Raw genomic sequence first — 26,204 nt, forward strand, 5'->3', positions numbered from 1 at the left:
TACAGTCCATGTGACATGGCAACATAGAAAGTTTAAAGGGGGGGGAAGAAGTTTCTAAGCTGTTACATGATGGTTTTATTTTCCCAGGGTGACAATTAGAATGGGATGAGAAAAAGAACAGGATTAATATAGTATTTAGATCTTGCTAACTTACTGCTCCAATAAAACTGTCATCTTTTAATAATTAGAAGCATAAAATCCTCTAGAGGTACCAATTTTTTCCTCATTTGTTTCTGTTCCATCAAGACAGTTTAACACTTGGGGTAGAAAGAAGAGAAATAAGAAATCTAAAACAAAAAAATTGTCATGAAAATCAGCTGTTTTCCACATATATGAGATATCTAGAACAAAGTTACGAAAACAGAAAGTAGAATAGTGGTTACTAGGTGCTGGGGAAAGGGAGGATTAGGGATTTACTGTTGAATGGGTACAGATTTCAGTTTTGAGATAACTGAAAAAATTCTGGAAATGGATAGTGATGATGGTTGTACAACAATGTGAATGTACTTAATGCCACTGAACTGTATGCTTAAAAACAGTTACAATGATTTTTTTAAAGTTCCCTTCAAAGAGGCCATTCAAAAAAAAAAAAAGTCCCAGCCAACACCCACTTTATTTTAAGCACAAAACCAGATCAAGATTTCCTGTTATATAGCTGTGTCTAGTTTTCAAAGTTTCATTCATACTTTCATTCTGAAAGCTTAAGTCTATGTACCAATGACTGGTATGTAAAAAATAATTTGAATGTATTTTCTCCATTGCTGATTCTTTAACATTTGTAGTTCAGCAATTAATGTCCTTCAAAGATCAGGCCTCCTTTCTGTGGTCAAAACAGCATTAGTCTTAAAAATTAACCAGATAATCTTATAATAAAGTAATTTTATGAATATGCATTCAAGAAATAACATGGGGGCAGGGAGGTTCATTTTAACAAGTTTATACTTATAGAAATACCAAGACTTCATGCCTAGCTCTTTGATATCAATAAAGTAAATATAGCTGCAGTGATTACATGATACATTCAGTCTGCACCTCCATTTTTTCTACAGATCCTTAAAGGGCTAAAAACTTTCTCATAAAGCTGTGTACCAACTCCTCAACATGTAGGATCCAACACTTACAGATGTGAAATTCTCCCACACCTACTAAGAGAAGCCCAGTAATCCATGATCCTATATATAGTTGCTAAGTCCAGTAACTAAAAAAGCATCATGCCATGGCTCAAAATGCTATCTTAGTGACATATACCAAGTGACATCAAGCACTGGCTCACAAAAGGCAACTCTGTAATAAATAGGAAACCAACTTGGTTGATAGTTCACACTAAAAATCTGAAATATGTGAGAAGGGAAAAAAGACTATTACAAAAGTAACCTAACCATTGAGCTGGGCTGGGTTAGAAGGTGAAAATACCATATGATGGGCAAAGTTCATTAATATACCATCTGTTGTCAAAATCAAATCTATTAAGACAAATCTTTACTTATCAAATTTAAGTAATCAAAAGATTGTTGACACATTACAACATATTGTGACAATGGCAAAGATTTCTTAGAAGAAATTTCAATGCACAAATACCACCGGTTAAAATGTTAGAGATGCTTATATGGTTGCATGTTTTTTTTTTAAAGATCAATAATGCAATCTAAGTATCAATGCAACCTTGGAAATAGTTACCCACTCACTTAAACCATAATGACCTTAACCATTTTAATATCAGTATTATCTCAATAGTGGTGGCAGGCTGATAGGAAATTATGTGGCCTAAAGATTATCTGTACTTACAATGTGACATTAATTTCTGGAAAATGCACTAAAGTGTGGTAACTATTCAAGACAAACCTAGTAAAGTTGAAACAAATTTTAAGTAACATTATAATACTTTGATCCATTATACTTTGACTCACCTAATTTACTTAGCTCTTAATTCACTATCCAATAAAAATTATATAAACTGACACAATTAAACGTATTCCTAAAAGGGTATAGGTCAATACTCACTAATCATAACTTCCTATCTAAGCCAGCTCTGCTAAGACCTGGGAAAAGACAATCAGTTCTCATTCACAAATAAGAATGCAAGTTGTCATTTAACAGAACTCTATATATTAATCCTGGTACCAATAGTCTCTCAAGTTAATTTCAGCATCAGAGATAATTTAGGACCATTCTAACAAAAGAAATCCTAGATAGTGCCAACTCCTAAAACTCAAAACAGAAACCTGGAATAGGCTGCATTCATTTATTATATTCCCACTATATTTTAGAAAGTCTAGTATTACCACTATATTTTTAAAAACTGAATTTCTTCCCACTATATTTTAGAAAGTCTAATTTCTTCTAAAGGCAAATTAAAATCCAACACATCTTCTGTTCTCTATTTGATTCCATCAAGTATGTGCGAAATAACCAAAGGAAAAAAATTGTGAAAAAATAAAGCCTGTGTAAAAACAATCCCAAATCACTTTGAGAAAAAAAGCCTAACTAGCAATTATAAATTAATAAAACTAGTGAAAACAGGGAGTGAAAAAAAGAAATGACAAAACCAACCCCTCCTCGCTGACCATCTACATGTATGGAACGGATGTGATCTGCCAGATCTGGACTAGAGTTGAAGCAAGCCTGGCACTGGTCCCAACAACAATTATAGGCAATATTTTTGCTTGAAGAAGTAGTGCTTCCTTGTCCATTCATCATTGCTGGAGTTGAACGCCCACTGGAAATTGTGCTGTCTACATCCATTATAGTACTGCTTATGCTACAAAAGAAGAAAAAAGGCTGTGTTATTCCTAGAAATTCACTAACATGAATATGATCTTATAAATAATTAAGATTACTACTTGACATTCTGCTCCATACAAAGCATACTAACCATATTTTCTATTAGAAAACAACACTGCTTTGAAATTATTTAGTTGGCAATGAAGTGCAAATCAAGGCAAAAAACACTAGTACCTCAAAACCAGATATGGAATAATTTAAGCAACTTTTGGCAGACATGAACTCCCCAATACTAAAACCTACAGAAAACACACACACACACGCATACACACACACACAGCTCAACACATTTCATCCCTTCCACAGTTCTAAGAAGCACAATACAGTAACAGAGTAATAGCTACTCTAGCTATAAATACTTAAGAATCAAGAGTATCTTTACAGTTCTGCAAGTCACTTGTTAATCCAAAATCTTATCTTCTATTCACTAATCTGAGGACACAACTGCTTGTCATAGCCTACCTCTCTCCATCTCAAAGAAGTTTGGGAAATTGTGCTGTATTTTCCCTTCTAAATAAAAAAGCAGGGACACCTGGGTGGCTCAACTGGTTAACCATCTGCCTTTGGCTCAGGTCATGATCCCAAGGTCCTGGGATCAAGTCCCACATTGGGCTCCTTGCTCAGCAGGGAGCCTGCTTCTCCTTCTACCTGCCGCTCCCCCTGCTTGTGCGCACTTTCTCTCTCTCTCTGACAAATAAATAAAATCTTTTTAAAAAAATTAAATAAATGAGCAGAAGAGAGAAAACTGGGTACAATCAAAGTTTCCCTGATTTTACTGAAGTCCAAATAAAATGTCTTTTCCTGGCCTTCAATTTTTTTTAAACTCATCTCAATCCACAAAAAAGGACTGAAAAGCCAATCAATCCTTTTTACTTTTTATTTACTAAACAAAGTATAACATATTAGTAACCCTTTTATTAAGAAAATCACATATTAGTAGAAATAAAAGTAATAGAATTCTGAATGCCCAAAATTTCATATCTTAATAAAATGAACACAGTTTTGCCTTCCTTTTAAAAGCAATCAATTTAGGGGAACCTGGCTGGCTCAGTCAAGAGAATATGTGACTCATCAAATAAATAAATAAAATCTTAAAAAAAAATCTTTAGAGGTGCCTGGGTGGCTCAGTCAGTTAAGCAACCAACTTGGCTCAGGTCATGATCTCAGGGCTGTGAGATTAAGCCCCTCAGCAGGCTCCACGCTAGCAGAGTCTGCTTAAGGTTTTCTCCCTCTCCCTTTTTGCCCCTCCCCTCGTGCTCGTTCTTTCTCTCTCTCTAAAAAACATAAACTTTTTTTTAAATTAAAAGCAATTCATTAAAAAAAATTTTTTAGTATCTTCCCAATACAGAAAGTACAGGGAAGTAGCTTCAACCACAGAGGGGTCAACAGTAACAATGTTTGCAGGCTAAAATCCATCAAAAGCTATGTATCTGCTTGCAATTTAACAAAAATTATGAAAGTTATACTAACTCTTAAGGGGTATGCTTCCCTACTCCCAAATTTTTAATTACAGAAAATTTCAAAAACACAGAAAAGTGTATCTAAATCTTAACTTCACAATTTACATTTTGTCCTTTTTGCTGTAATTTTTTTTCTCAATCATCTGCAAGTTGCAAACATGATACTTCAACCACAATTATTTCAGAACACATCTAAAAATAAGAACATTCACCTAAAACCACAACCTTATTTGCTCGTATGTAAAAGTCAAAATAAATTTTAACTTATTAAGTAAGCTTTCTGTTTTGTTTTTCCCTCCTCCCTTATTAAGTAAGCTTAATAATAATTTGTGTCTAATATCCTATGCACCCATTTAAAAAAACTAGCAAAAATGTTTTTGTAGGATGCTTCAGACATGAAAAATGTCTCAGATTTCCCTTTAAAGAATATTCACGTAAGTTCATCTGGCTATCTACCAGTCAATATATATGTTCTAAATTTAAACTCTAAAACTTCATTCTAAAACTTTGTAATTGGCGGGCTCAATCAGTAGAGCATGTGACTCTTGATCTCGGGGTTGTAAGTTCCAGCCCTACACTGGGTGTGGAGATTCAGTTTTTTTCCATTGTAATCTCTATTCAACTCTCAAATGCAAATCAGCTCTTGAATACCTAAACATTTATTCATGTTTTTTTGTTTTTTGCAGGAATAAACTGTTAATATGGCAGTTTTTCTATACTGAAATGCATATTTTAATTTGAGCCTTAGAAATTTCAAGTTTCATGAGGCCCTTAACCACAAAATGGTTGGTTACCTATTTTCCTTATTGCTGTTTCATACATTTTGACTATAAAACTCATACTTTTGTAAACCATACTAATTAACTCCAAAGGCAAATAAAATACTAATAGTTTTAAGTGAACAATCAACCACACTCAAATTATAAACAATCTTAGGGAAAGAGATAAATTTCAATGACCTACTATGATACAATCTCTAAGGTATAGCAAAGCGTAAACACACACACATGCACAAACGCAGGCACGCACACACGGTAGTAATGCTCTAATTTCCATACCTAGGTTGGAAAGGGAGATATAGACACAGCTATCCTCTAAAGGCAAACCTTGTTTTGAGGGATACACAAAACACTGTCCATGTTTTTTTGGAGGGGGGGAAGGGAGGGTCAGTAGGAGAGAAACTTTGACTATATATACCTTTTGTATAATTTTAAATCTCATACATGTACTACTTTCATGTCAAAGTCCAAAATTAGTTGAAAATGAAACCAATTTTCTCCTTAAATTGGACAGAGTAAAGGTCAAGAGCCTCCTACTTGTAACATATCCAACTAGCAATATAAAGACTATCTACACAGTGCTTAATGTACTTCTGCTTATTAATTTTACCATAGAAGGGGAACCTTGTAAGTCCAAATATCATAAACACTAAGCACTGGGTCATCAGTCTATGTGCAGTATCTTTCACTTGAAACACAGTACTTCATGTGGATACAGATCCTCATAAAAAGATGGTGTAATGCTGATGTTAAGCGCATGAATTCTATCAATGGCAACTAAGCTGCAAATGCAGTGGCAGAGGAGGTAAGGGACAGGTCCCATGCCCTAGAAGACTCAAGAGACCTTCACACGCGTGCAGAATACCCACAGAGTCTCCCATTCCCTAGCAGGGCCAACTGGAGTCCTGCCAAATAGCCCTTTTAGGTTCCTCCAATTTCTAGGAAGTGCCCAAATCCTAAGCCTCCAGGCTCCCTTTTGGCCCCAGTCATGCTGAAATCAGTGGTTCTCCCCATTCCTAAGACTGATAAAGGGCAAAAGTCCTGATGCAGGAGAGCACAGGAGACAAGCTGTAGTTAACTCCGATTTTGACAGGACACTGAGCTAGATGTAGATCTCATAGAAAACACTGTCCTCCTCCTTCCTGTAACAATAAGATATCAAGATGATCTGAACTAGATGAGGACATTCCTTTCACTTGATCCTGTAATATTCCTAGGATAGTAAATACATTAAAAGTTTTCACTCAGTTCTCCTTCCCAATGAACATCTATTGATTCTGTAAAATGTGAACAAAAGCAGACTAGTATTTGGACAAAAACCAAAGCCAGAAAAAGCACTCTTACTATTCAGATAATTATAATAATCTAAAGCAGTGCTTCTCAATATTATATGAATTACCTGGAATCTTATTAAATAGATACTGATTTGGTAGATTTTGGGGTAGAACCTAAGATACTGTATTTTTAACAAGCACCTACTTGTTGAGACTACTGCTACAACAGTGTAAGTAGCAAGACTCTAAAAGATCTTTTACCATTATTACCCAAGTTAGACTGATCAGACTATGTAAGGAAGTATCTCCCATTGCAAAATGATAAACTAAAGCATACACAAAAACACACAGACACACACGCACAACCTGTGACAACAGATAATCCCTAAGTTTCGAAAAAAACACATGTTGGAAATTCAAATGCAATATTTAGAGAAGGACATGAGACATTTTCAACATAACAACATTCCCTTTACCCTCTTTTCCATGGGCCCTTTTCCTCTTAAGAAACACCCAGCACACCAGACTTTTTTACCCCAACATCTAAAGTACACAGATTTTATGAAAATGATTTCCCCTGAGAATTCAAAGGCCAACTCACTGTAAGAACAGACTCTTCTTTGAGAACTCAAATACTATCAAGCAAAACATCTGTGTGGTGGATATGACCACAGCTGACAGGGTTGCCAACACTGAAAAGTAAAGAGCAGCTTGCTAAATGACAAGATACAGGAAAAGAGGAAGTGATACAAGGATGCTATATTATCATGATGGAGGACAAGACCATGGTCTTCATGTAACAGAGTAAGTTCACTGATCCGGTTTCAGATTCTACACTGCAAACACTATAAAACAAAACAAAAGAAAAAACTATGCCTTGTATGAAATAGCCATACAATTAACCTAAAAAGGCTATTAAAATATCCTTCCTTTTCCAACTAAATATCTGTATGAGGCCAAGTACTCTTCGTATAGTTCAACCAAACAATTCATTGCAACAGACTGAATGCAAAAGTAGATATGAAAAACTAGCTGTTAAGCCAGATATTAAAGACATTAAATATAAAACATCCCTCTTCAATTTTAACTGGAAAAGTTATTCTACACTAAGAAAATACTGTTTAGGGGTGCCTGGCTGGCTCAGGCAGTAGAGCATGCAACTCCTGATCTCAGGGTCGTGAGTTCAAGCCCCACATTGGGCAGGGAGCCTCCTTAAAAAAAAGATAGAAAATACATATACATATTGGTTTATTTTTTTTTTAAGATTTTTATTTATTTGACAGAGACAGACACAGTGAGAGAGAGAACACAAGCAGAGGGAGTGGGAGAGGGAGAAGCAGGCTTCCCGCCGAGCAAGGAGCCCGATGTGAGGCTCGATCCCAGGACCCTGGGATCATGACCTGAGCCTAAGGCAGACGCTTAACGACTGAGCCACCCAGGCGTCCCCATATTGGTTTATTCTTAAATTAATGTTTCTAAAGTTCTTGGTATTAATTTCTGCTCCTGTAATAGTGATAAATGTAACCCACATAAACAAAAGCTCTTTAATTTTTTCAATAACTTTTTTAATAGCTTACTGAGATCTAAGTTATATTCCTCAATATTTAAGAACGCAAAGGGGTTTTTAAAAGCAAAATGTTTGAGAACCACTGTTCTGGAGCAAAGCTTAAATGACTCCCTAAAAGAGACTGGAAAGAGTATGTTTCTGAGCTGGAATATTTTTATTTTATTCTGAATGTAATTGCTGAATTTGAAATTGAATCCGAGGCCCAATGAGTAGAAGCCTTAGCAGGAGGTTTCTTTTCAGTTACCAATGAGGAAATTCATTTGAATTGTGGATTTTCCTTGGTAAGATACCAAGGATACTTTTCTTCTCCCTGCTCCTAATTTCTAGGTTACTGAAATGTCTAACTTTATTTGTAAGATTTTATTTATTTGACAGAGAGAGAGAAGGCATGAGCAGGGGGAGCGGCAGGCAGAGGGAGAGGGAGAAACAGGCTCTATCCCAGGACCCTGGGATCATGACCTGAGCCGAAGGCAGATGCTTAACCAAATGAGCCACCCAGGTGCCCCTGAAATGTCTAACTTTAAAGGAGGGTTGAGAACAGGGGCCTGAAGGTATATGGGTATATAATTTCAATTCAAGTATAATTTACTCTTGTCACTCAAAACACTTAAAATATCAGAATTTCCTAATAAATATGTCACTGATTAGCAAAGTTGCAGATCTGTACTGCAGATCTAATTTAGGCCTCCACACGTCCATTTACATAAAATTAGATTTGCAAATCACACCCTTATGCCTTACCTAGTAAACACCTTCCAAGAAGACTCAACAGTTACTTGCTCCATGCTCTCCCCTCCTAGGCAGCTAGTAACAAATTAAAGGGCTGACATTAAACAATACTAAGAGTTTTACTGCTTAAGTTTGAGGCTCTAGGGGCGCCTGGGTGGCTCAGTCGTTAAGCGTCTGCCTTCGGCTTGGGTCGTGATCCCAGGATCCTGGGATCGAGCCCCACATCTGGCTCTCTGCTAGGCGGGAAGCCTGTTTCTCCCTCTCCCACTCCCCGTGCTTGTGTTCCCTCTCTTGCTGTCTCTCTGTCAAAATAAATAAATAAAATCTTTAAAAAAAAAAAAAAAATCATTAAGTAATGGTATTTTTCAAACAAAATTTCCCTACTAGTAATCCCCTTTCATAGCTCTTGATCAGTAGAACTAAGTGTAGTATATGGAGACTGAAAGACAAGCTGCCCATATCTGCAAGTCAAATTTTCAAGACTAAGCAGCCAAAATAGAACAAGGTGGAGCACTTGGTGGCTCAGTCAGTTGAGTATCTACCTTAGGCCTAGGTCATGATCCCAGGGTCCTGTGATCCAGCCTCAGGTTGGCTCCCCCGCTTCTCCCTCTCCTCCCTGCTCGTAATCTCTCTCAGTATCTCTGCCTCTTTCTCTAATAAAATCTTAAAAAAAAAAAAAAGGGGGTGGGTACCTGGGTGGCTCAGTCAGTTAATTGGGTTAAGCTCAGATCATGATCCTAGGGACCTGGGATCGAGTCCTACATTGCTCTTGCTCAGTGGGGAGCCTGCTTCTCCCTCTGCCTGCCACTCCCCCTGCTTGTACATGCTCTCTCCAGACAAATAAATAAATAAAATCTTTTTTTTAAAAAAAGCTGAAAACCTCTGGTGAGACTGACAAAAAAAAGAATTTAAAAAATAGAATAAGGAAATTTTGTTTGAATATTAAAACTGACATAAACTTGTAATGTTGATTTACAAAACCTACTTCGAATTTAAATTCACTTAAGTTTTACTGTTCTGACTTTATAAATTAATGTAAAATTTTTGAACTTATAAAAAATAAATACTAATAAAATATCATTTTAATATGTCTTAGGCATTGGGGTTCCACACAAAAATTCATTTGGGGGAAAAATGTCATCCACTACTCAGTCTGTAAATTGTTTAGATTATTTTCTCAACAATAGTCCTCAAAACTGTCAAACTACAAGTTATGAAATGGATAGTACTTTTACATTAAAAAGTTAGGAACAACAACAACAAAAAAACAGTTAGAAAACATGGAGCTGTATCATATACAGAGTGACAGAGAGGATAAAAAAAGTGCCATAAACTTAAAGAATGTAGTAGGAAGGAGCACCTGACCGGCTCAGTCAGTGGAACGTGCAACTCTTGATCTGGGGATTGTGAATTCAAGCTCCACATTGGCTGTAGAGATTACTTAAAAATAAAATCTAAAGGGGCGCCTGGGTGGCTCAGTCGTTAAGTGTCTGCCTTCGGCTCAGGTCATGATCCCAGGGTACTGGGATCGAGCCCCGCATCCAGCTCCCTGCTCTGCAGGAAGCCTGCTTCTCCTTCTCCCACTCCCCTGCTTATGTTCCCTCTCTCGCTGTGTGTCTCTCTGTCAAATAAATAAATAAAATCTTTAAAAAAAAAATTAAAAAAATCTAAAAAAAAGAATATAGTAGGAAAACAAGATGATCAAGGCATCTAACCACTTCCTTCAGGATCTCGAAGTTACTGATTGAGGTTCCACAAAAGAACCTTCCTAATCTCTAAAGAATCAAGGCTGTTTTATTTTTGTTCTTCAATGAAAACCATATAATCTTCAGAAAGTCTTAGGTTCGTAAGCTTCTATCTGACTTACTATAAAACAAATATTCTATAATTCTTATTTTAAAAGAATGAACATGGTCCTCCATATGGACTGAAGAAAGTGGCATGAGATAAAAAGAAATAAAAATTCTAATGATTTATAAGTTACATTTAACAGGGTCAGAGCAAGCATTATAAACTTAGCTTAATTCTAACTGGTAATAGCTTTACATAGAAATATGTAAATTATACACAGTTTTCAAGGTATTTATCAAATTGTAGGTAAACAGCATTATATCCACATTAGATTCCTAATCTAATCACAGAACGAGGTAAGTTGTTATTTGGCTAACAGGTGATGTTCCTGTCATCTACGAAATTGCCACTCACTACTAGAATGATTACTCTATGTCTCTCCCATGCTTACAATCAAAATTATTAAAGGCTAAAATTCAGGAGTGCCAAGCATTTAAGACAAGCCTGTATTCTTGACAAGTGTGAAGTTGTACACCTGATATTATATGAATATACAAACTTTAAGAGTGAAATTCTACTATTCCTCACCTCCATTTGTTGCAATGGACTATAATTTTGTGCCCTGCTCCTTATTCTAGGCATTGAAAATGGGATTGAAAGTCAAAACTAAACCAGTTAAAAGAAACAGGCAGTTCAAGAATATTATGAACTGCCTGCCTGTTACATTTTATGACTTTCTCCTAAGGAAAAAAAAAAAGATCATATAACCTACTGAATCAAAATTTGCATCACAAAAGGTGCTCTATTTAAATCTGCGCTACTATTCTTTATCATAACAGCTAAAACTTACTGAGTTTATTTCCCAAAGATGGCCACACCATATACACTTTCCCATATCCTTTTCTTACAATATGGCATCAAGGTGCTGGGGGGTCATTATTACCTCCCCTTGAATGTGAACAAGCCTGAGACTACTGCAAAAGTGATACTGCAAGACTTACAAGGCGAGGTCATAAAAGGCAATACTACAGCTTCAGCCTGACTCACTCTTGGGACACACAGCTTGGGAGACCAGAACTACCACATAAAGAAATCTGGCTCCCCTAAAGCCACCATGTTCAAGAGATCTCATGAAAAAAGTACACAGAGCTAGAGAGAGATGCCAGGGAGTCCCAGCTGTTTCGGTCTTCTCAGCCCAGGCACCACACATGTGACAGATAGGTGAGTGGGTAAGTAAGTTTTCTGGTGATTACAGTTCCCAGCCTTTATGCTGTTCTAAACTGACACCAAGTAGAGCAGGAATGATCTAACCCTACCCAGCCCTGCTCAGATCTTAGATTTGTAAGCAAAGTAATTGTTTTAAATCACTAAATTTTGGAGTTGGTTGTCATGGAGCCATAGTAATTGGAAGAATGCTTGACATGTATTAACTCATTTAATGTTTACAACAACTACATGAGATAGGAACATCAGTATCCTCATCTTAACAGATAAAAGACCGAGACACAGAATTATGTGACTTGCCCAAAGTCACACAAATACAAAACACCAATGCCAAACAACTCAGCTGCTACATTTATACAAAAGAAAAATATGGGCAAACCACAGATTTGAGAAATACTGAAATGCAGCCCATATCACATGTCAAAATAACAGTTTCACTTGGTGTGCTCATACAGAAAGTTGTTTCTTTGCTTTTGTACATCTGTAACACACACAACACAAAAGATATTTAACACTTACATATAATTTGATTCTTTGAGGCATATAGTTTTGCTAACAAGATAAACTATTAAATTTGATTCCTGGGGCGCCAGGGTGGCTCAGTTGGTGGCTCAGTTGGTTAAACGCCCCACTCTTGATTTTGGCTCAGGTCATGATCTCAGGGTTATGAGATCGAGCCCCAAATCTGCCTCTAGCGGGGCAGGGAGCCTGCTTAAGATTCTCTCCCTCTGCCCCTCCTCTCGCTCTTAAAAAAAAGGGGTGCCTGGGTGGCTCAGTCTTTGGGCATCTGCCTTCGGCTCAGGTCATGATCCCAGGGTCCTGGGATCAAGCCCCGCATCGGGCTCCCTGCTCAGTGGGAAGCCTGCTTCTCCCTCTCCCACTCCCCCTGCTTGTGTTCCCTCTCTTGCTGTGTCTCTGTCAAATAAATAAATAAAATCTTAAAAAAAAAAAAAAGATTCCTACAAGCCAATTAGCTTCATAAAAAAATTAATTCAAGGTCATAGAAAGCAACACTATCCTCAGATAGAACTTGTCCCAAATTTAGAACTTAAGCCACTAAAACAGATAGGAGCCTAAGAGTGCCAACATAAAATTCAACTCCAAATATTCATTTGTCTAGGGACAGGGGCAGTCACTTTGATTTTTATCAAGAACAAACAGTAAATTATGAAATTGGGTTTTAAATGCCATTAAGGAATTTAGATCACATCAGATTTCTGTTTTTGCCTTCCTGGTTTTGCCTTCCAAACTGCTACGGTGCTGAAGGCTTTTAGATCTTTAAGCTCAGAAGCGATCAGAAGAAATAAGTAAAGGTTCGCCTGGGTGGCTCAGTCAGCTAAGCATCTGCCTTCAGCTCAGGTCATGATCCCAGGGTCCTTGCTCAGCAGGGAGCCTGCTTCTCCCTCTGCCTGCAGGCTCCCCCTGCTTCTGCACATGTGCTCTCTCTCACAAATAAATAAAATCTTTTAAAAAAAAAAGTAAAAAAGAAGTAAAGACAAGTGCTTGTTTTATTACATGCGTTATATATGCTCAAGCCACATTTCCTTAAGGCCCTCCCTACTCACCTAAGGTGGAAAGAATTCTGCTCCTTCTGATCTGCTTGATTTGTACTATGAATCACCTAAAAGTCTCTCATTTAGAGTAAACTCCTAAGCCTAGGTAGTGTAGTGCCTTGCACACAGTAAATGCTCACATACTTTTAGTGACAAATTTAAGTAGGATATTTAAGGCAAGTAAAATATATGGCTTTGTCATACTGAGATAATCATAAAAATTAATTGGAGGCACACTAAAAATCATTAGCCAAAACCAAGATATTATTATTACTATTGTTACTGTAATTACAAGCTATTATCACTGTAATTTAAAAAGCTAAAATGGGTTTTTCTAATCAAGAAAAAGACTACTCTCCATCCCTACAATTATTTCTCTGAATAAAAACAAAAGATTTTTTCCCTAAGACCCAGCAGCATTCACTAAATTGGTCAAAAGGGACTTTATGCAACAATGATGAAATACAGCTTATGGAAAACAAGTAGGCTGCATTCGTATATTGCCACTGTGCACATCATTTTAAATCTGCTTCTCATTTCTAGTCTATTGCTCTTTAAGATTACTCCACCCACATTTTTCACGCAGTTTAAGACCAGATCAGCAAGCAATTACCTTCAAAAAGACTATTACTAAAAACATTCTATTCCAATGTAATTACATTATAAGGAGTTATCTTTTACCTTCTTTTTTTTTAATCTTTTACCTTCAAAAAGATTTCCAGGAAAATGCCTATATGCAAAGACGGTATGTAAAAAAATCTATGAAGACTAACACCCATTTTATAAGAAACAATCACATTTACTTGTTTTTAAGTTAGTGTTAAATCATAAAAATGATTTTATCAGATGATTTCAGTACACACATTTCTGCCAAAAATGCCTACAGGAGTCCTCAACACCTCAAAAGACATGTTCAAATGACTGCCAACATGAACGTAAAGCACTAAAAAATCTGCTGATTCATCCACTCTCGGTACTTTAACAAATATTTATAAAAAGTAATGACAAAAATTTTATAATTTAGCAATGATATAGTAAATGTATTTACTGAGAAATACAAATACCCTTCTACAGTCTCTATATTTTCTCTAATTAGTAACACTTCATCTTTTTAGAAATTTGAAACATAAATGGAAACCAGAAAGCAAGACAGGGACTTCGAAAAGCATTAAACTTAAATAAAATGCCAATAAAGACTCTCTATTCCCCTAAAAACTGAACAGCTACAACACTTAAAAACAACTTTTATACTTCACAGTCTTAAAAGGGTTCTAGGCTATGTATATTATAATTACCAATGAAAATAAGGCTCAGAAAGGTAAATGAATTCAAGCTCCTAAGTTATTCTTTGCAAAAGAGGCAGTTGAAATTTAAACTAGCCACTGACTTAATAGTATTTTAATTAAACTTCCCCAGTCAAGGTTGGTTACAAGAGTCATATAGGCAGTATAGTAGCTAAGAGCACATCCAGAGCCAGGACTGCCTGCATTCTCAAGGAGCGGTGTAAGTTTGGGCAAGTTCTAATGTCTGCACTTCCTTGCCTCATTAGTTTGTGAGGACGCAATGAAGTGAACTTCATAAAATCCTTCCAATAAGCTCAGAAGTCTCAGATTCATAAGCAAAGTACAGAATAGTAGTTTTCTCCTAAAATAGTATCTAAATTTATTTTTTTGTTGGGAAACAAAATATTAGTTGGGGAAGTCTGCTTTTTTTAATTTTTCAAAAATCACAACTTTTTTCAAATACTGTTTCTACATATGCTGTTAAAAAGAATTGGGAGAAGGGGTGCCTGGTGGCTCAGTCACAAGAGCATGAGGACTCTTGATCTTGGGGTTGTGAGTCTGAGTGCCACGTTGCATGTAGAGATTACTTAAGTAAACCAACTTTAAAAAAAAGAACTGGGGAAGATAAAAGGCACAGAACGGTTCTCCTTCCTGTTTCATACAGTTATGATAGTGAAAAAGAAGAAATACGTATCAGATACATCCACATTCAGTTGAATTCAACCGATTATTAAGTTCTGAATATGGTCAGTGCAATAGGTAAGTACAGCTGGTAGGGAATGGAAGTATAAAAATAAACTGAACCAGATTTTAATTCTTAAAAATGTTATAACCTAGAAAAGACAAACACAAATGGATATTTCAATATGACACCATAAAGTATGGTGATTTTTGAACCCAGAAGAACCTATGTAAAGTATCTTTGAGATCCTGGATATAGCAAAGCTATGCTTCCAATATTCTGGGTTATCGAAAGGATAAAATAGAGCATTTGCCAAGTCTACAACAGAATCACCAAATTTGAGCTCCAAATTATTTTACATTGTTTAAAACCCTCACTTTTAAGAAAAGGAATCAATCTGAAGTTCAGAGAAATGATTTGCAAGCAGTCTCTAGTAAGCCAGTACTATAATATCAATTACTTACTCTCACAGAAGTTTTCTTTCCACATCTATCTGCATAAGAAATGGAAGCATAAATGACTCTATGAATTAAATATAGCCCTAGGCCCTTTACATATTCCATATCATTTAATCACAACACTAAGATATTCTATTTTACAGGCAGGGAAACAACTTCTGAGAAGTTAAATGATAATTCCTTCTAAGTTAAGGTTAACTTCTCCTTGAGTTATTTTAGTGACGGATGTGTCTGGAAAAATAAGCAAGCTATTGTTCCAATGAAATCCTCAAGAAAAAAACATTTTACTCAAAAATAATAACATAATATTTTTCTTATAAGCCACTCAGGAAATTAGTTTTTCTTTCCTTTGATTTAGTTTCCCAAGCATGACTTTTTCCCCAACTTGTACCCTAGTTCAAGTCTCTTCATTTCACACCTGTAACTATTCCTACCACCTCCTAATTGGTCTCCCAACTCCCAAAATTTCCTCTCTACTTTTGCCAAATTTTCCTGTAACAAAGAAGTTTCATCATTCATCCAAAATACATTTAAGAATACCTAAGGGGTGCCTGGCTGGCTCAGTCAGTAGAGCATGCAACTCCTGATCATGGCATTGTAAATTTGAGCCCCACATTGGGTGGAGAGATTACTTAAAAATAAAATCTTAAAAAAAAAAAAAAGCACCTAAAATAAGCATCAGGCACTGTGCCAGGTGCTCTGGATAGAACAATGATCAGAAGAGACATGATTCCTGTTCTCAGGGAGCATAACCTCTAGCAGGAGAGATGAACAGTAAATAATACTCAAATTTTAACAAGGGCAATGAAGAACTTGGGAGTGCTAGCATGTGTCTAACAAAGAAATCAGGGATGGTCATGCCTGTGAAAATGTTTGAGATAAAACCTGAATGTGATTAGGAGTTACAAAGAGAAGTTGGAGAGAGGCAAAAAAAAAACAAAACAAAAAACTGATTCACACCCCTACACTGACAAAAATGCCAACATCTGTTATTGGCATGAAAAATCCCACTTTAGCCATTCTTATTTCTCAGTTCCAATGTGAACCCTCTGACCTAGGCAGGAAGTCTCCTGAATATGGTAGGCTCTATTCTTCCTATGTTTCATTTAGGCTTTCTAAAAATTTCTCCTTCCCTCACCTGGGTGGCTCAGTCGGTTAAGGCATCAGCTCAGGTCATGATCCCAGGGTCCCACTCCCTGCTCAGTGGGGGACGGGGGTCTGCTTCTCTCTCTCCCTCTGCCCCTCCTCCCTGTTTGTGTTCTCTCTCTCTCAAATAAATAAATCTTTAAAAACATTTTCTCATCACTCACCTAACCCTAAACTCCAATCCCCTCCCCACCAAAACTTTAACCATTGACTACAATACTTGCCAGTTTTTATTTTAATGTACTGTGTCACGCTTTACAGAAAAACTAGAGAACAGTGGAATCATCTTTTTAGTCTTCTCATTAAAAACTAGCTATCTGGGGGCACCTGGCTGGCTTAGTCTGTAAAGAGCATCTGACTCAAACTCAGCGTAGTGAGTTCAAGCCCCACATTGGGCATGGAGCCTACTTTAAAAAAATAAAAACTGGGGAGGAACCATCACATTTCTTTCTTAACACTAGACAGAGCACCATGCTAACCATCGGAATAAATGCTCAAAATGTGGCTTTTTTAAACATCCATACATCCCTCTCATCTCCTCTGATGCCCAAAATTGTCCATTTAGTTCCAAGGCCAATATAACCATGATTTTCACAAATGCAAACTATCCATCATAAAAATGAACTCAACATGTGATTAGATCACTGTAAATCCATTACTATTACTAGAGAATACACTCCAAAGATTTTTACTAATAGATCAGTAGCTTCACTTACATATTAAAAACTATTATATGGCCTTTTAGGTCAACCACTGAATAGATGTGTGTGTGTATATATATGTTAAAAAACCATTAAAATGTAGATTTTGCAATGAAGTATTTGGCCTGGCATATCCTTTTGCAAGTTTCTGCAGCACTCATTTACAGATACCTGCCACACATTTAACAGTTGGCCTAGTACATTCTTGCATTCAGATCTGATATCGCTTCATAACAACAATAAATCATTACTAACCATTTCTAGTTCATTTGTGCAGTCTGTCTGCCCACCCGTGAAGTCAGGGGCTTTGTTTTACTCGCTGCTCTTTACCCTGCACCTAGAATACTACCTGGCACAAAACAAAGGGGTTCTATGTATGCAGTAAACATTTAAAATAGACTGTGTGCCAGGGCGCCTGGGTGGCTCAGATGGTTAAGAGTCTGCCTTCAGCTCAGGTCATTATCTCCAGGTTCTGGGATCAAGCCCCTTATCGGGCTCCTTGCTCATCAGGGAGCCTGCCTCTCCCCCTGCTTGTGCTCTCTCTCTCTCTCAAATAAATAAATAAAATCTTTAAAAAAAAAAAAAAAAAATAGACTGTGTGCCGCCGGGACGTCTGGGAGGCTCAGTCGGTTAAGCATCTGTCTTTGGTTCAGGTCATGATCCCAGAGTCCTGGCATCAAGTCCCGCATCAGGCTCCTTACTCAGTGGGGAGCCTGCTTCTCCCTCTGCCTGCCACTCCCCCTGCTTGTGCCCTCTCTCTCTCTCTGACAAATAAATAAATAAAATCTTTAATCAAATAAAATAGATTGTGTGCCAAACACTCTACATGTAATCCCCATAACAATCTTACAGGATAATTAACTATTATTGACCCCTTTTGCAGATGAGAAACCTGAACAGTAAGATGGTAAGTAATTTAAATAACTGTCCCATAGTCACCCAGTTTAAGTGAGAGCCAGAATTCAAACCACACATTCTGACTCAAATCAGTCTTAAACAACTGCTCTCCCTACACTTTCTCCCTCCTTAACTTTGATAAAATGTTATGCATTTTTATACAATAAATGCTTTTTTTTTCTTCAAGATTTTATTTATTTGACAGAGAGAGACATAGCGAGAGAGGGAACACAAGCAGGGGGAGAAGCAGGCTTCCGGCCAAGCAGGGAGCCCGACGCGGGGCTCGATCCCAGAACTCTGGGATCGTGACCTGAGTCGAAGGCAGACACCTAACAACTGAGCCACTCGGGTGCCCCTACAGTAAATGCTTCTTAACAGTGATTTAGGAGGGGCACCTGGGTGGCTCAGTCAGTTAAGCGTCTGCCTTCTGCCTTCAGCTCAGGTCATGATCCCGGGGTCCTGGGAATGAGCCTGGCATTGGGCTCCCTGCTCAGTGGGGGGCCTGCTTCTCCCTCTCCCTCTGCTGCTCCCCTGCTTGTGCTGTCCCTCACTCTCTCACTCGCTGTCAAATAAATAAATAGTATCTTTTAAAAAACAAACAATGATTTAGGGAAAAACTCTGTGGTGATTATCCATTTCAGATTTTTCATACCCAAACTCATTTATAAAAATATGTATACAGAAATTCACAATTTCAGAATTGTTCCAACTTTTTTTTTATAGACTTGTCCACAATCATTTAATAAATATTTATTATGCACCTCTGGATCTCCTCTAAATTGGTAAATTGTTTTTGTTTTGTTCTAAGACTTTATTTATTTGAGGGGGGCACATGCATGTGAGCAGGGGGAGGCACAGAGGGAAGAGAGAAAGAATCTCAAGCAGACTCCACGCTCAGTGCAGAGCCCCACGTAGGGCTGGATCCCACAACCCTGAGATCATGACCTGGGCAGAAACCAGCAGTCAAGAGTAGGACTCTTAACCGACTGAGCCACCCAGGCGCCCCATGTTTTGTTTTGTTGTTTTATGTAAACTCTATTCTCAACATGGGGCTTGAACTCATGAGCCCGAGATTGAATCATAGGCTCTACCAACTGAGCCAGCCAGGCGCCCCTAAATAGGTAGTTCTTAACTTGGACCAAACTCTTGAAAATCTGATAGAAGCTGTTGACATCTTCTCAGAGAAATCACATGAAATTTTGAATAGGATCTCACGGGCTTTACTGGAGTACATGGACCCAGTAAACTTTAAACTTACCAACACCAAATACAATGATCCAACCAAAGGCACTAATTCCTGGCCCCCAGTTTACAATCTCCTTTATTTATATAAATGCTACTGTCGGTATTTCAATTTAATTCTAATAATTAAGTACTCACAAATCCAAGGTACTGTGTTTAGATCTAAATGAGCTAAACTGTCCCTGCTCTCAAAAATACCACTGTACAACAAAAAGGATGAACCAAGCATTTAAATAACATGGATTCTTCAGAGAAGTTCATAGGACTCAAACAGAAATTCATTTGGACTTTAGAATACCTTCATGGTAAAACCTCTTTTTCGCAGTTAAAGAACTAAGGCTCAAAGATTTAACTTAAAATCATAATACAGGCAGCAATACAAAGATCTGAATTCAGACGGACTCAGATTACATGCTCTGTATACAGATGTAGAGATATTCTACATCCCACCACCTACAGAACAGAGCCATAAGCAGGGAGGAAAAGAACAAAAATACATCTATGGGAATTAAAAGGAAAAAGAAATTAAAGCCAGGATTTACTGTGGCATTCTGACGGGCTTTGAAAGGTGGCCTTAGGTGAACAAAATCTGAAGGAATTATTGTGTAACTGGGTATGAATGAAAAGAAAAACAGGAAAAACTCATCCGCTAAATGAAAACATAGGAAGAATAGGGGCGCCTGGGTGGCTCAGTCATTAAGCGTCTGCCTTCGGCTCGGGTCATGAGAGCCCCGCATCGGGCTCCCTGCTCCGCGGGAAGCCTGCTTCTCCCTCTCCCACTCCCCCTGCTTGTGTTCCTGCTCTTGCTGTGTCTATCTCTGTCAAATAAATAAATAAAAATCTTTAAAAAAAAAGAAAAAAGAAAACACAGGAAGAATAAAAAATAAGCAAATATTTTAGGTCATAAAAAGACTTTGCGGCTTCTTCCTTGCTCTCTCAAATCACTTGCTCTGAGGGGAAATAGCTGCTATGTTATGAGGACACACAAACAAATATTGACTTGGTGAGTAACTGAAGGATCTGCCAAGAGCTACAATAAGTAAACCATCTTGGAAACACACTTCTAGCCCCAGTCAAGTCTTCAGATGACTGCAGTGCTGGCCAACTTTTTCACTGCAACCTCATGAAACTCTGAGCCAGAACCACCCAGCTAAGCCTATCCACTCCTGACTCTCAGAATTAACAAATGTCTGTTCCTTTAAGTTGCTAAATTTGAAAGAAATTTATTACACAGGAATAAATAGCTAATACAATTGGCAAAGTGTGAAATTTGACTTTGTTTACATTAGAGTCAATGCAGTTTTGTGCTAGGAACTAGGGAAAAACCTACACCTTGGAATTAAAAGTCTCACAATAATATGCAAGATGAAGTGGGAAGCATTTTTTCTTCCCATCTTCCACAATACTCAGTAAAGAGTTCAGCACACAGAAAATACCTGTGTTTGGTTAGCAAATCAACTTACACACAGGTTTCTCTAATCGACTCAACATAGTAGTCTTAATTTTTCTTAAAGTAAAATGACCCCCTAGAATCTCTCCATAAATTCAATCCTGAAGTCTTGTCAGTTTTTTCATGATTTTGTTTTGGGCACAGAGCCATGCCTTCCTTAACTGGGAGTTACAGGTCGTCAATGAAAACTGAGACCTACTAAAAGCTCTTTTCCCTCAAAAACTAATGATGTGAAGTATGGTGATTAACATAACATAATAAAAAAAATTAAAAGCTCTTTTCCCTAAATTTAATCAAACTAAAAGGGTAGCTAAAAGAATGATTTGAGAGACTACAGACAGCTGCTTCAGAACTGAAGAGGTTAAGTACTGAAAGGAGTTTATCATGAAGTATGAGCAAAAATTACTTTACATAAAAGTATTGTATTGCCTCAACCATACAGATTCTTAATAAATCTTGATGATAACTTCAGCAACCAGCCTTCTGGCATTAATAGGATTTAGAAATTTAGGCTCCGTATTAGATCTTCCCAATCATACTACTAAGAAATTGGGCAATATAAGCCTGTTTTCCCAGCATCAGAGCAATGTCAGTTACACCTCAAAGTTTGCAACTCCTAAGACTGGGTTTCCAAATTTTGATCCAAAAAATGGTAAGGGCTTGTGGCCTTTCCTGATCATTAAGTTTCATACTATATGCCTTTCCCTATCACCGCATCCTTACAAGTGCACTTTTCGCCTGACATCTGAATTTACCCAGAAAGGCTGATAGAAATCTAAAAGTGGTCTTGGTTTTTCAAAACAAGTCTTGGCTTCTATTCTAGTTGGGGCGGGGGGAGGGGGAGAAGAACATATATATGTGTATATATTTTTTTATATATATATCTGAGACAACCACAAAAGTAGTTATTATCAATTCACTTATACAGAAAAGGTAAGAATACTTTCAATGTATAATCTGATTCAATAGCTAGAACTAATTTGTAAACTAAAAAAATTTCAGAAATATTTTAAATTCTATTCAAAAATTAGTCTCAGAAATTAACTTTAAAACGGTGGTGATTATTTTTTAAAAGGCAGTAATTTTTTAAAAAGTAGTTAAGCTTATGTTTGAAGTAAAAAAAAAAAAAAGCTAGCTTATAGTGGTCTCGAGTAGCTAAATATCCCCCTAAAGAAAATAAATTATGTATCAACATTGTTTTCTAACTTTACCAAAATAAACACACTAACACCCTTACTCTGGTTTGAATAACTTTCTCATGGGGAAAATAATCAATGTTTTTGTACCAAGTGTCATTTATTCATTTTATAAATTAGTCTCTTTTCACCACACAACACTTCCAATACATGTTTGTAAACTGACACCTTGGATCATGAGCTTTAATACTTAAGCCTTTATATCTAAATGTTTCTTAAAAAGAAGCACTTACAGTTAAAATAAGACATTTCAACAAATTCTAAAGTATGTTAACTCAAAAGTATGATCTACTTTCAAAGTAAGAGAAAAACTGAATAGGCATTCTAAAAAAAACAGTAAATTCTAATAATAAAATCATTGATAGGAATGCCCCAAGTTTTTTAAAAGCACTTTAAAATCACGATATCCTTCCATCAGTCACAAAAATAAAAGCCTCCTACCATGAAATCAATTTATAAAATCCACATAGATTAGTGTAATCTGCAGGACAGTCCATAATAACTATGAATCCTTTCCAAATTTAAAAGGACTCATAAAAAAAAAAAATTTTAAGGCAACAAGGGGTTGGTCATTTAAGAATGAAGATTATTAAAATCACCATATCCAGTTTCACCAGTAAAGCTTTTTCATACAAGTGATAAATCTATTACCCTGAAACAGTAAAATGATTACAATATTTTATGGTCTCTAATGTTTAAGAATTAAGAAGAGCAAGTATGTTTGACTATCAAGTTTTAACCTTATTTGGACTTGTGGCTCTAATATCTTACTCTGAAAGATTATGTAAAAGTTAGATATTCCAGTGAGTATCTTAAAATATGCAATGAAGCCAAAACTCCACTTCCTGAAATATTACTTGACCAATAGTTCATCATCTCCTAAAGGGATGTAGCATAGATATTAACTCAAAAAAAAAAAGAAAAAAATCCTGACACAGCTTATTATTTAAGTTGAAGTATTCTAACTCTTGTGAAGTGGAAATAGCAGGGGGCTTGAAAACCTTTGTTCAGATCCAGCTCTACCACCACTTCCATTCTAGACTTACTGTTTTGAGTAAGACACTCAACTTGCTTCTTCATCTGTTAAATGGAAATCAAAATAATTCCTATCTTGCACCAGAGTTCTGAGAATGGGATAGACATTTAAACTGTGCAGTGCTAAGCGTTTATGTGTGTGCCCCCACGCGCTAGGTAAATGGAAGAGCTGTGGTAGATGCTAACGTTATAAACTGATGTCAACTTTCAAATATCTACTGGTATCAATGAAGGAGGATATAATAAAATGATAAGTAACATGCTTCATTGTGTGGTTCACATCCATTTTAAATTGTCTTGAAGACTCTCCTTCCTGCCATGCCTATACAGTTCAGCACAATTTCTCTAGGGTTTGTACAGTCTATTTTATCCCATCCAAAATATTTTTTCACTAGATATTAAAGTAAACGTCAAACAGAATCTAATGCTGTATTTTCATAATATTTAGAGCTTTGTATTCCTTATAACATTAAACATAAACCAAAGTTTTCTTTTTATTAGTTACCAATCAGAATTCCTAGAACTTTAGAATACTTAAACTTTTAAAGCCAAGTCAATACCGATGGTTAAAAATCTGTTCATCGAAACACTGATAGTCAAAATAAATGCTAGAAGCAGCATAAAATTCATGACGTGGTTCTCTCTCTGTTTAAAAAGTACCTTAAAAACCAATTAGTTAAAATAAAGTTTTCCAAAGTGATCAGAAGTAATGATAATAACAAATAAAACATACTAATGTAATAAATTTTAATGTCTCGGAAAAAATGAAGTGCATTTTTGTCAGTATCCACGTTATTTCTAACAAGCTTTAGAAAAAAGCTAGTTTCTGGAGATCTCTCCAATACATGACTTTAAATATCATCTAAAATTATGACATTCATGCTAAAGCATTATATAAGGATTATAAACCACATGCTATCATGATGTACCTTCCAGACTGTATTATATTACGATTCCAATTCTTTGATTCCGTAAAATTATTTTAAAGGACATCAATTCATTATTCTTTTCTACACTAATTTATACCTGTTTTAAACTTTCTCCCAGATTTGATCAAACACACACAAAAATATAGAAGTTACTAAAACCACTCTGGAGAGTATCTTAATGACTACACAGGAGGAATTTTAGAAGTACTGATTCAATATAAAAGATTAGTCTTTTCCTTAAGTAGTGAAAAGTGATAGTTGGGGGGTCTCCTCCCTAACAAGGAAGTTCTGTTAAATCCAGGCGAGACCAGCCATGTCGGAAAACACTTGTCAATTATAGTTCTGACAAGTGTTCGCGAGCACCGCTGGATGAAGCTAACCCTGGGTACCGAGGTGTGTACATCAAGGCCCTCTTAAGCTCCGCCAGAGGATCTGGGCCTACTTTGAGGTTTGTTTCTGAGTTAGAGCTGTCCGTAGGTCCGTAAAGAGTGCAGAGCGAGGGGAAAGAGGGCGGGGAAAGAGAGTTGGGGGGGAATTGGTTTGAGAGTTGGAAGCGGCTCTCCGCAGCGAGAGGGGCGCGGCGGCCAGGAGAGATTTCCGAGTTGAGAGCCTGGGGGAGGGGCCGAAGATTCGGGGAGCAGGGGGATCTCAGCAAAAAGTCCCCCCGGCCCCCTCTGAGGGGCACACGAGTGTAAAATGAAGAAGGGAAGGGAAAACGCTTCAGTGCACTGACCTGTCCTCCGAGTCCATGCGGCTCAGGGGTTCCCCATCCGACGACATCTCCAAGCTGCCTCGCCGGCCCCCGGAGGTCGCGCTGCTTCCGCCTCCCCCGGTCCCGTAGCCCTCGTCGCCGCCACTAGAGACGACGCTGCTGCTACTGCTGCCGCCCCCGCCGCCGCCCTGGCTGCCCCGCGGTCCCTTGGGTTCCTCCAGGCCCTCCTTGCCGTCCCCATCCCCGCTGCTGCTGCTGGCGGCGCCGGGGCTCAGCGAGCGCGTCTCGTCGCTGCTGCTCCCGCCGCTGCTGCCCACCAGGCTCTCGGCGCTACTCTCCTCCTCGCCCCCGCCGCTGCTGCTGCTCTCGTCCTCCTCCTCCTCGTCCTCTTCTTCGTCCTCGTCCTCCCCGGCCTGGCTGGCGCTCTCGGGGCTCGGCTCCGACATCGTCTCCGCCTCGCCGCCCCCCACTCCGCCGCCGCCGCCCCCACCGCCGCCGCCGTTCAGCAGCAGCGCTGCCACCGCCTCGGCCTCGGCCTCCTCTTCCTCCTCCTCCTCTTCCTCCTCCTCCTCGGGGGGCTCAGCCCGGCCCCGCGCCGCCGGGCCAGGGCTGCCGGGGGGCAGAGGGCTCAGGCGAGAGAGCTCCTCCAGGTCGGCCATGTCGGTGATAGCGGCGGCCATGGCGGCGCCTGCTCCTCCTCCTCCTCCTCCTCCCCGCCGCCGCCTCCCTCTCCTGACTCTAGCTCCCTCGCCCCCTCCCAAACGCCCAAAACTCCGCCGACGCCGCTGCAGAGCAGGAGGAGGGCCCGCGAGCTGCGTCAGCCTGCACACGCGCTACGGAGCCCGCGCGGGGACAGGCGCGCGACTGCGCGCACTCACGCGGAGACGGTTGCGCGCCTGCGCGGCGGCACGAGGTAGCGCCTCCCCCGGGCCGCGCATTCCGCGCCCGCGCCCGCGCCCCCACCCGTGTCCCCGCCGGGCCCCCGCCCAGACCCGCCGAGGGCTCAGAGTTTCCTTGGGGCCTGCCCACGCCTTCCCCCGCCTCGCAGCCGCCGGGACACGCAGAACGAAAGCCTGAGTGCTAGCCGGGGATTTTAACAGCCCTCCGAGTTCTCACGGTAAAGTCATTCATTCCGGGGATGTTTGGGGAGTGTCCCCCGGGTACGGGCAATGAGCCAGGAATCGAACAAGCCCCTGGTCTTCTGAGAGCTTGCAATCTACGAGGAGAGACGATTAAAATGAATAAAAATAAATAATGCAATGCAAGGTACTAAGTCCACACACGTAGCACAGAGCCACAGGTTTCAATCCAACCT

At 38.6% G+C, this 26,204-nt stretch overlaps 1 protein-coding gene across 1 annotated transcript in view; it reads right to left on the bottom strand.

The window, feature by feature from the left end:
* AEBP2 (AE binding protein 2) overlaps nucleotides 1–25,710 on the bottom strand; it is a 69,360-nt gene extending 43,650 nt beyond the window's left edge. Inside the window, exons 1-2 of the mRNA XM_045873783.3 lie at nucleotides 24,911–25,710; nucleotides 2,551–2,758 (exon numbers count right to left, since the gene is read on the bottom strand). Coding sequence (XP_045729739.1) covers nucleotides 2,551–2,758; nucleotides 24,911–25,569 — 867 coding nt within the window. The 5' untranslated portion in view covers nucleotides 25,570–25,710. The remainder of the gene's footprint in view (nucleotides 1–2,550; nucleotides 2,759–24,910) is intronic.
* Nucleotides 25,711–26,204: the final 494 nt, after the last annotated feature.

The sequence above is a fragment of the Mirounga angustirostris genome, unplaced genomic scaffold (assembly GCF_029215605.1).
Source record: "Mirounga angustirostris isolate CCGP_5_RB_7025 unplaced genomic scaffold, mMirAng1.0.hap1 SCAF_5, whole genome shotgun sequence".
NCBI classification, from domain to species: Eukaryota; Metazoa; Chordata; class Mammalia; order Carnivora; family Phocidae; genus Mirounga; species Mirounga angustirostris.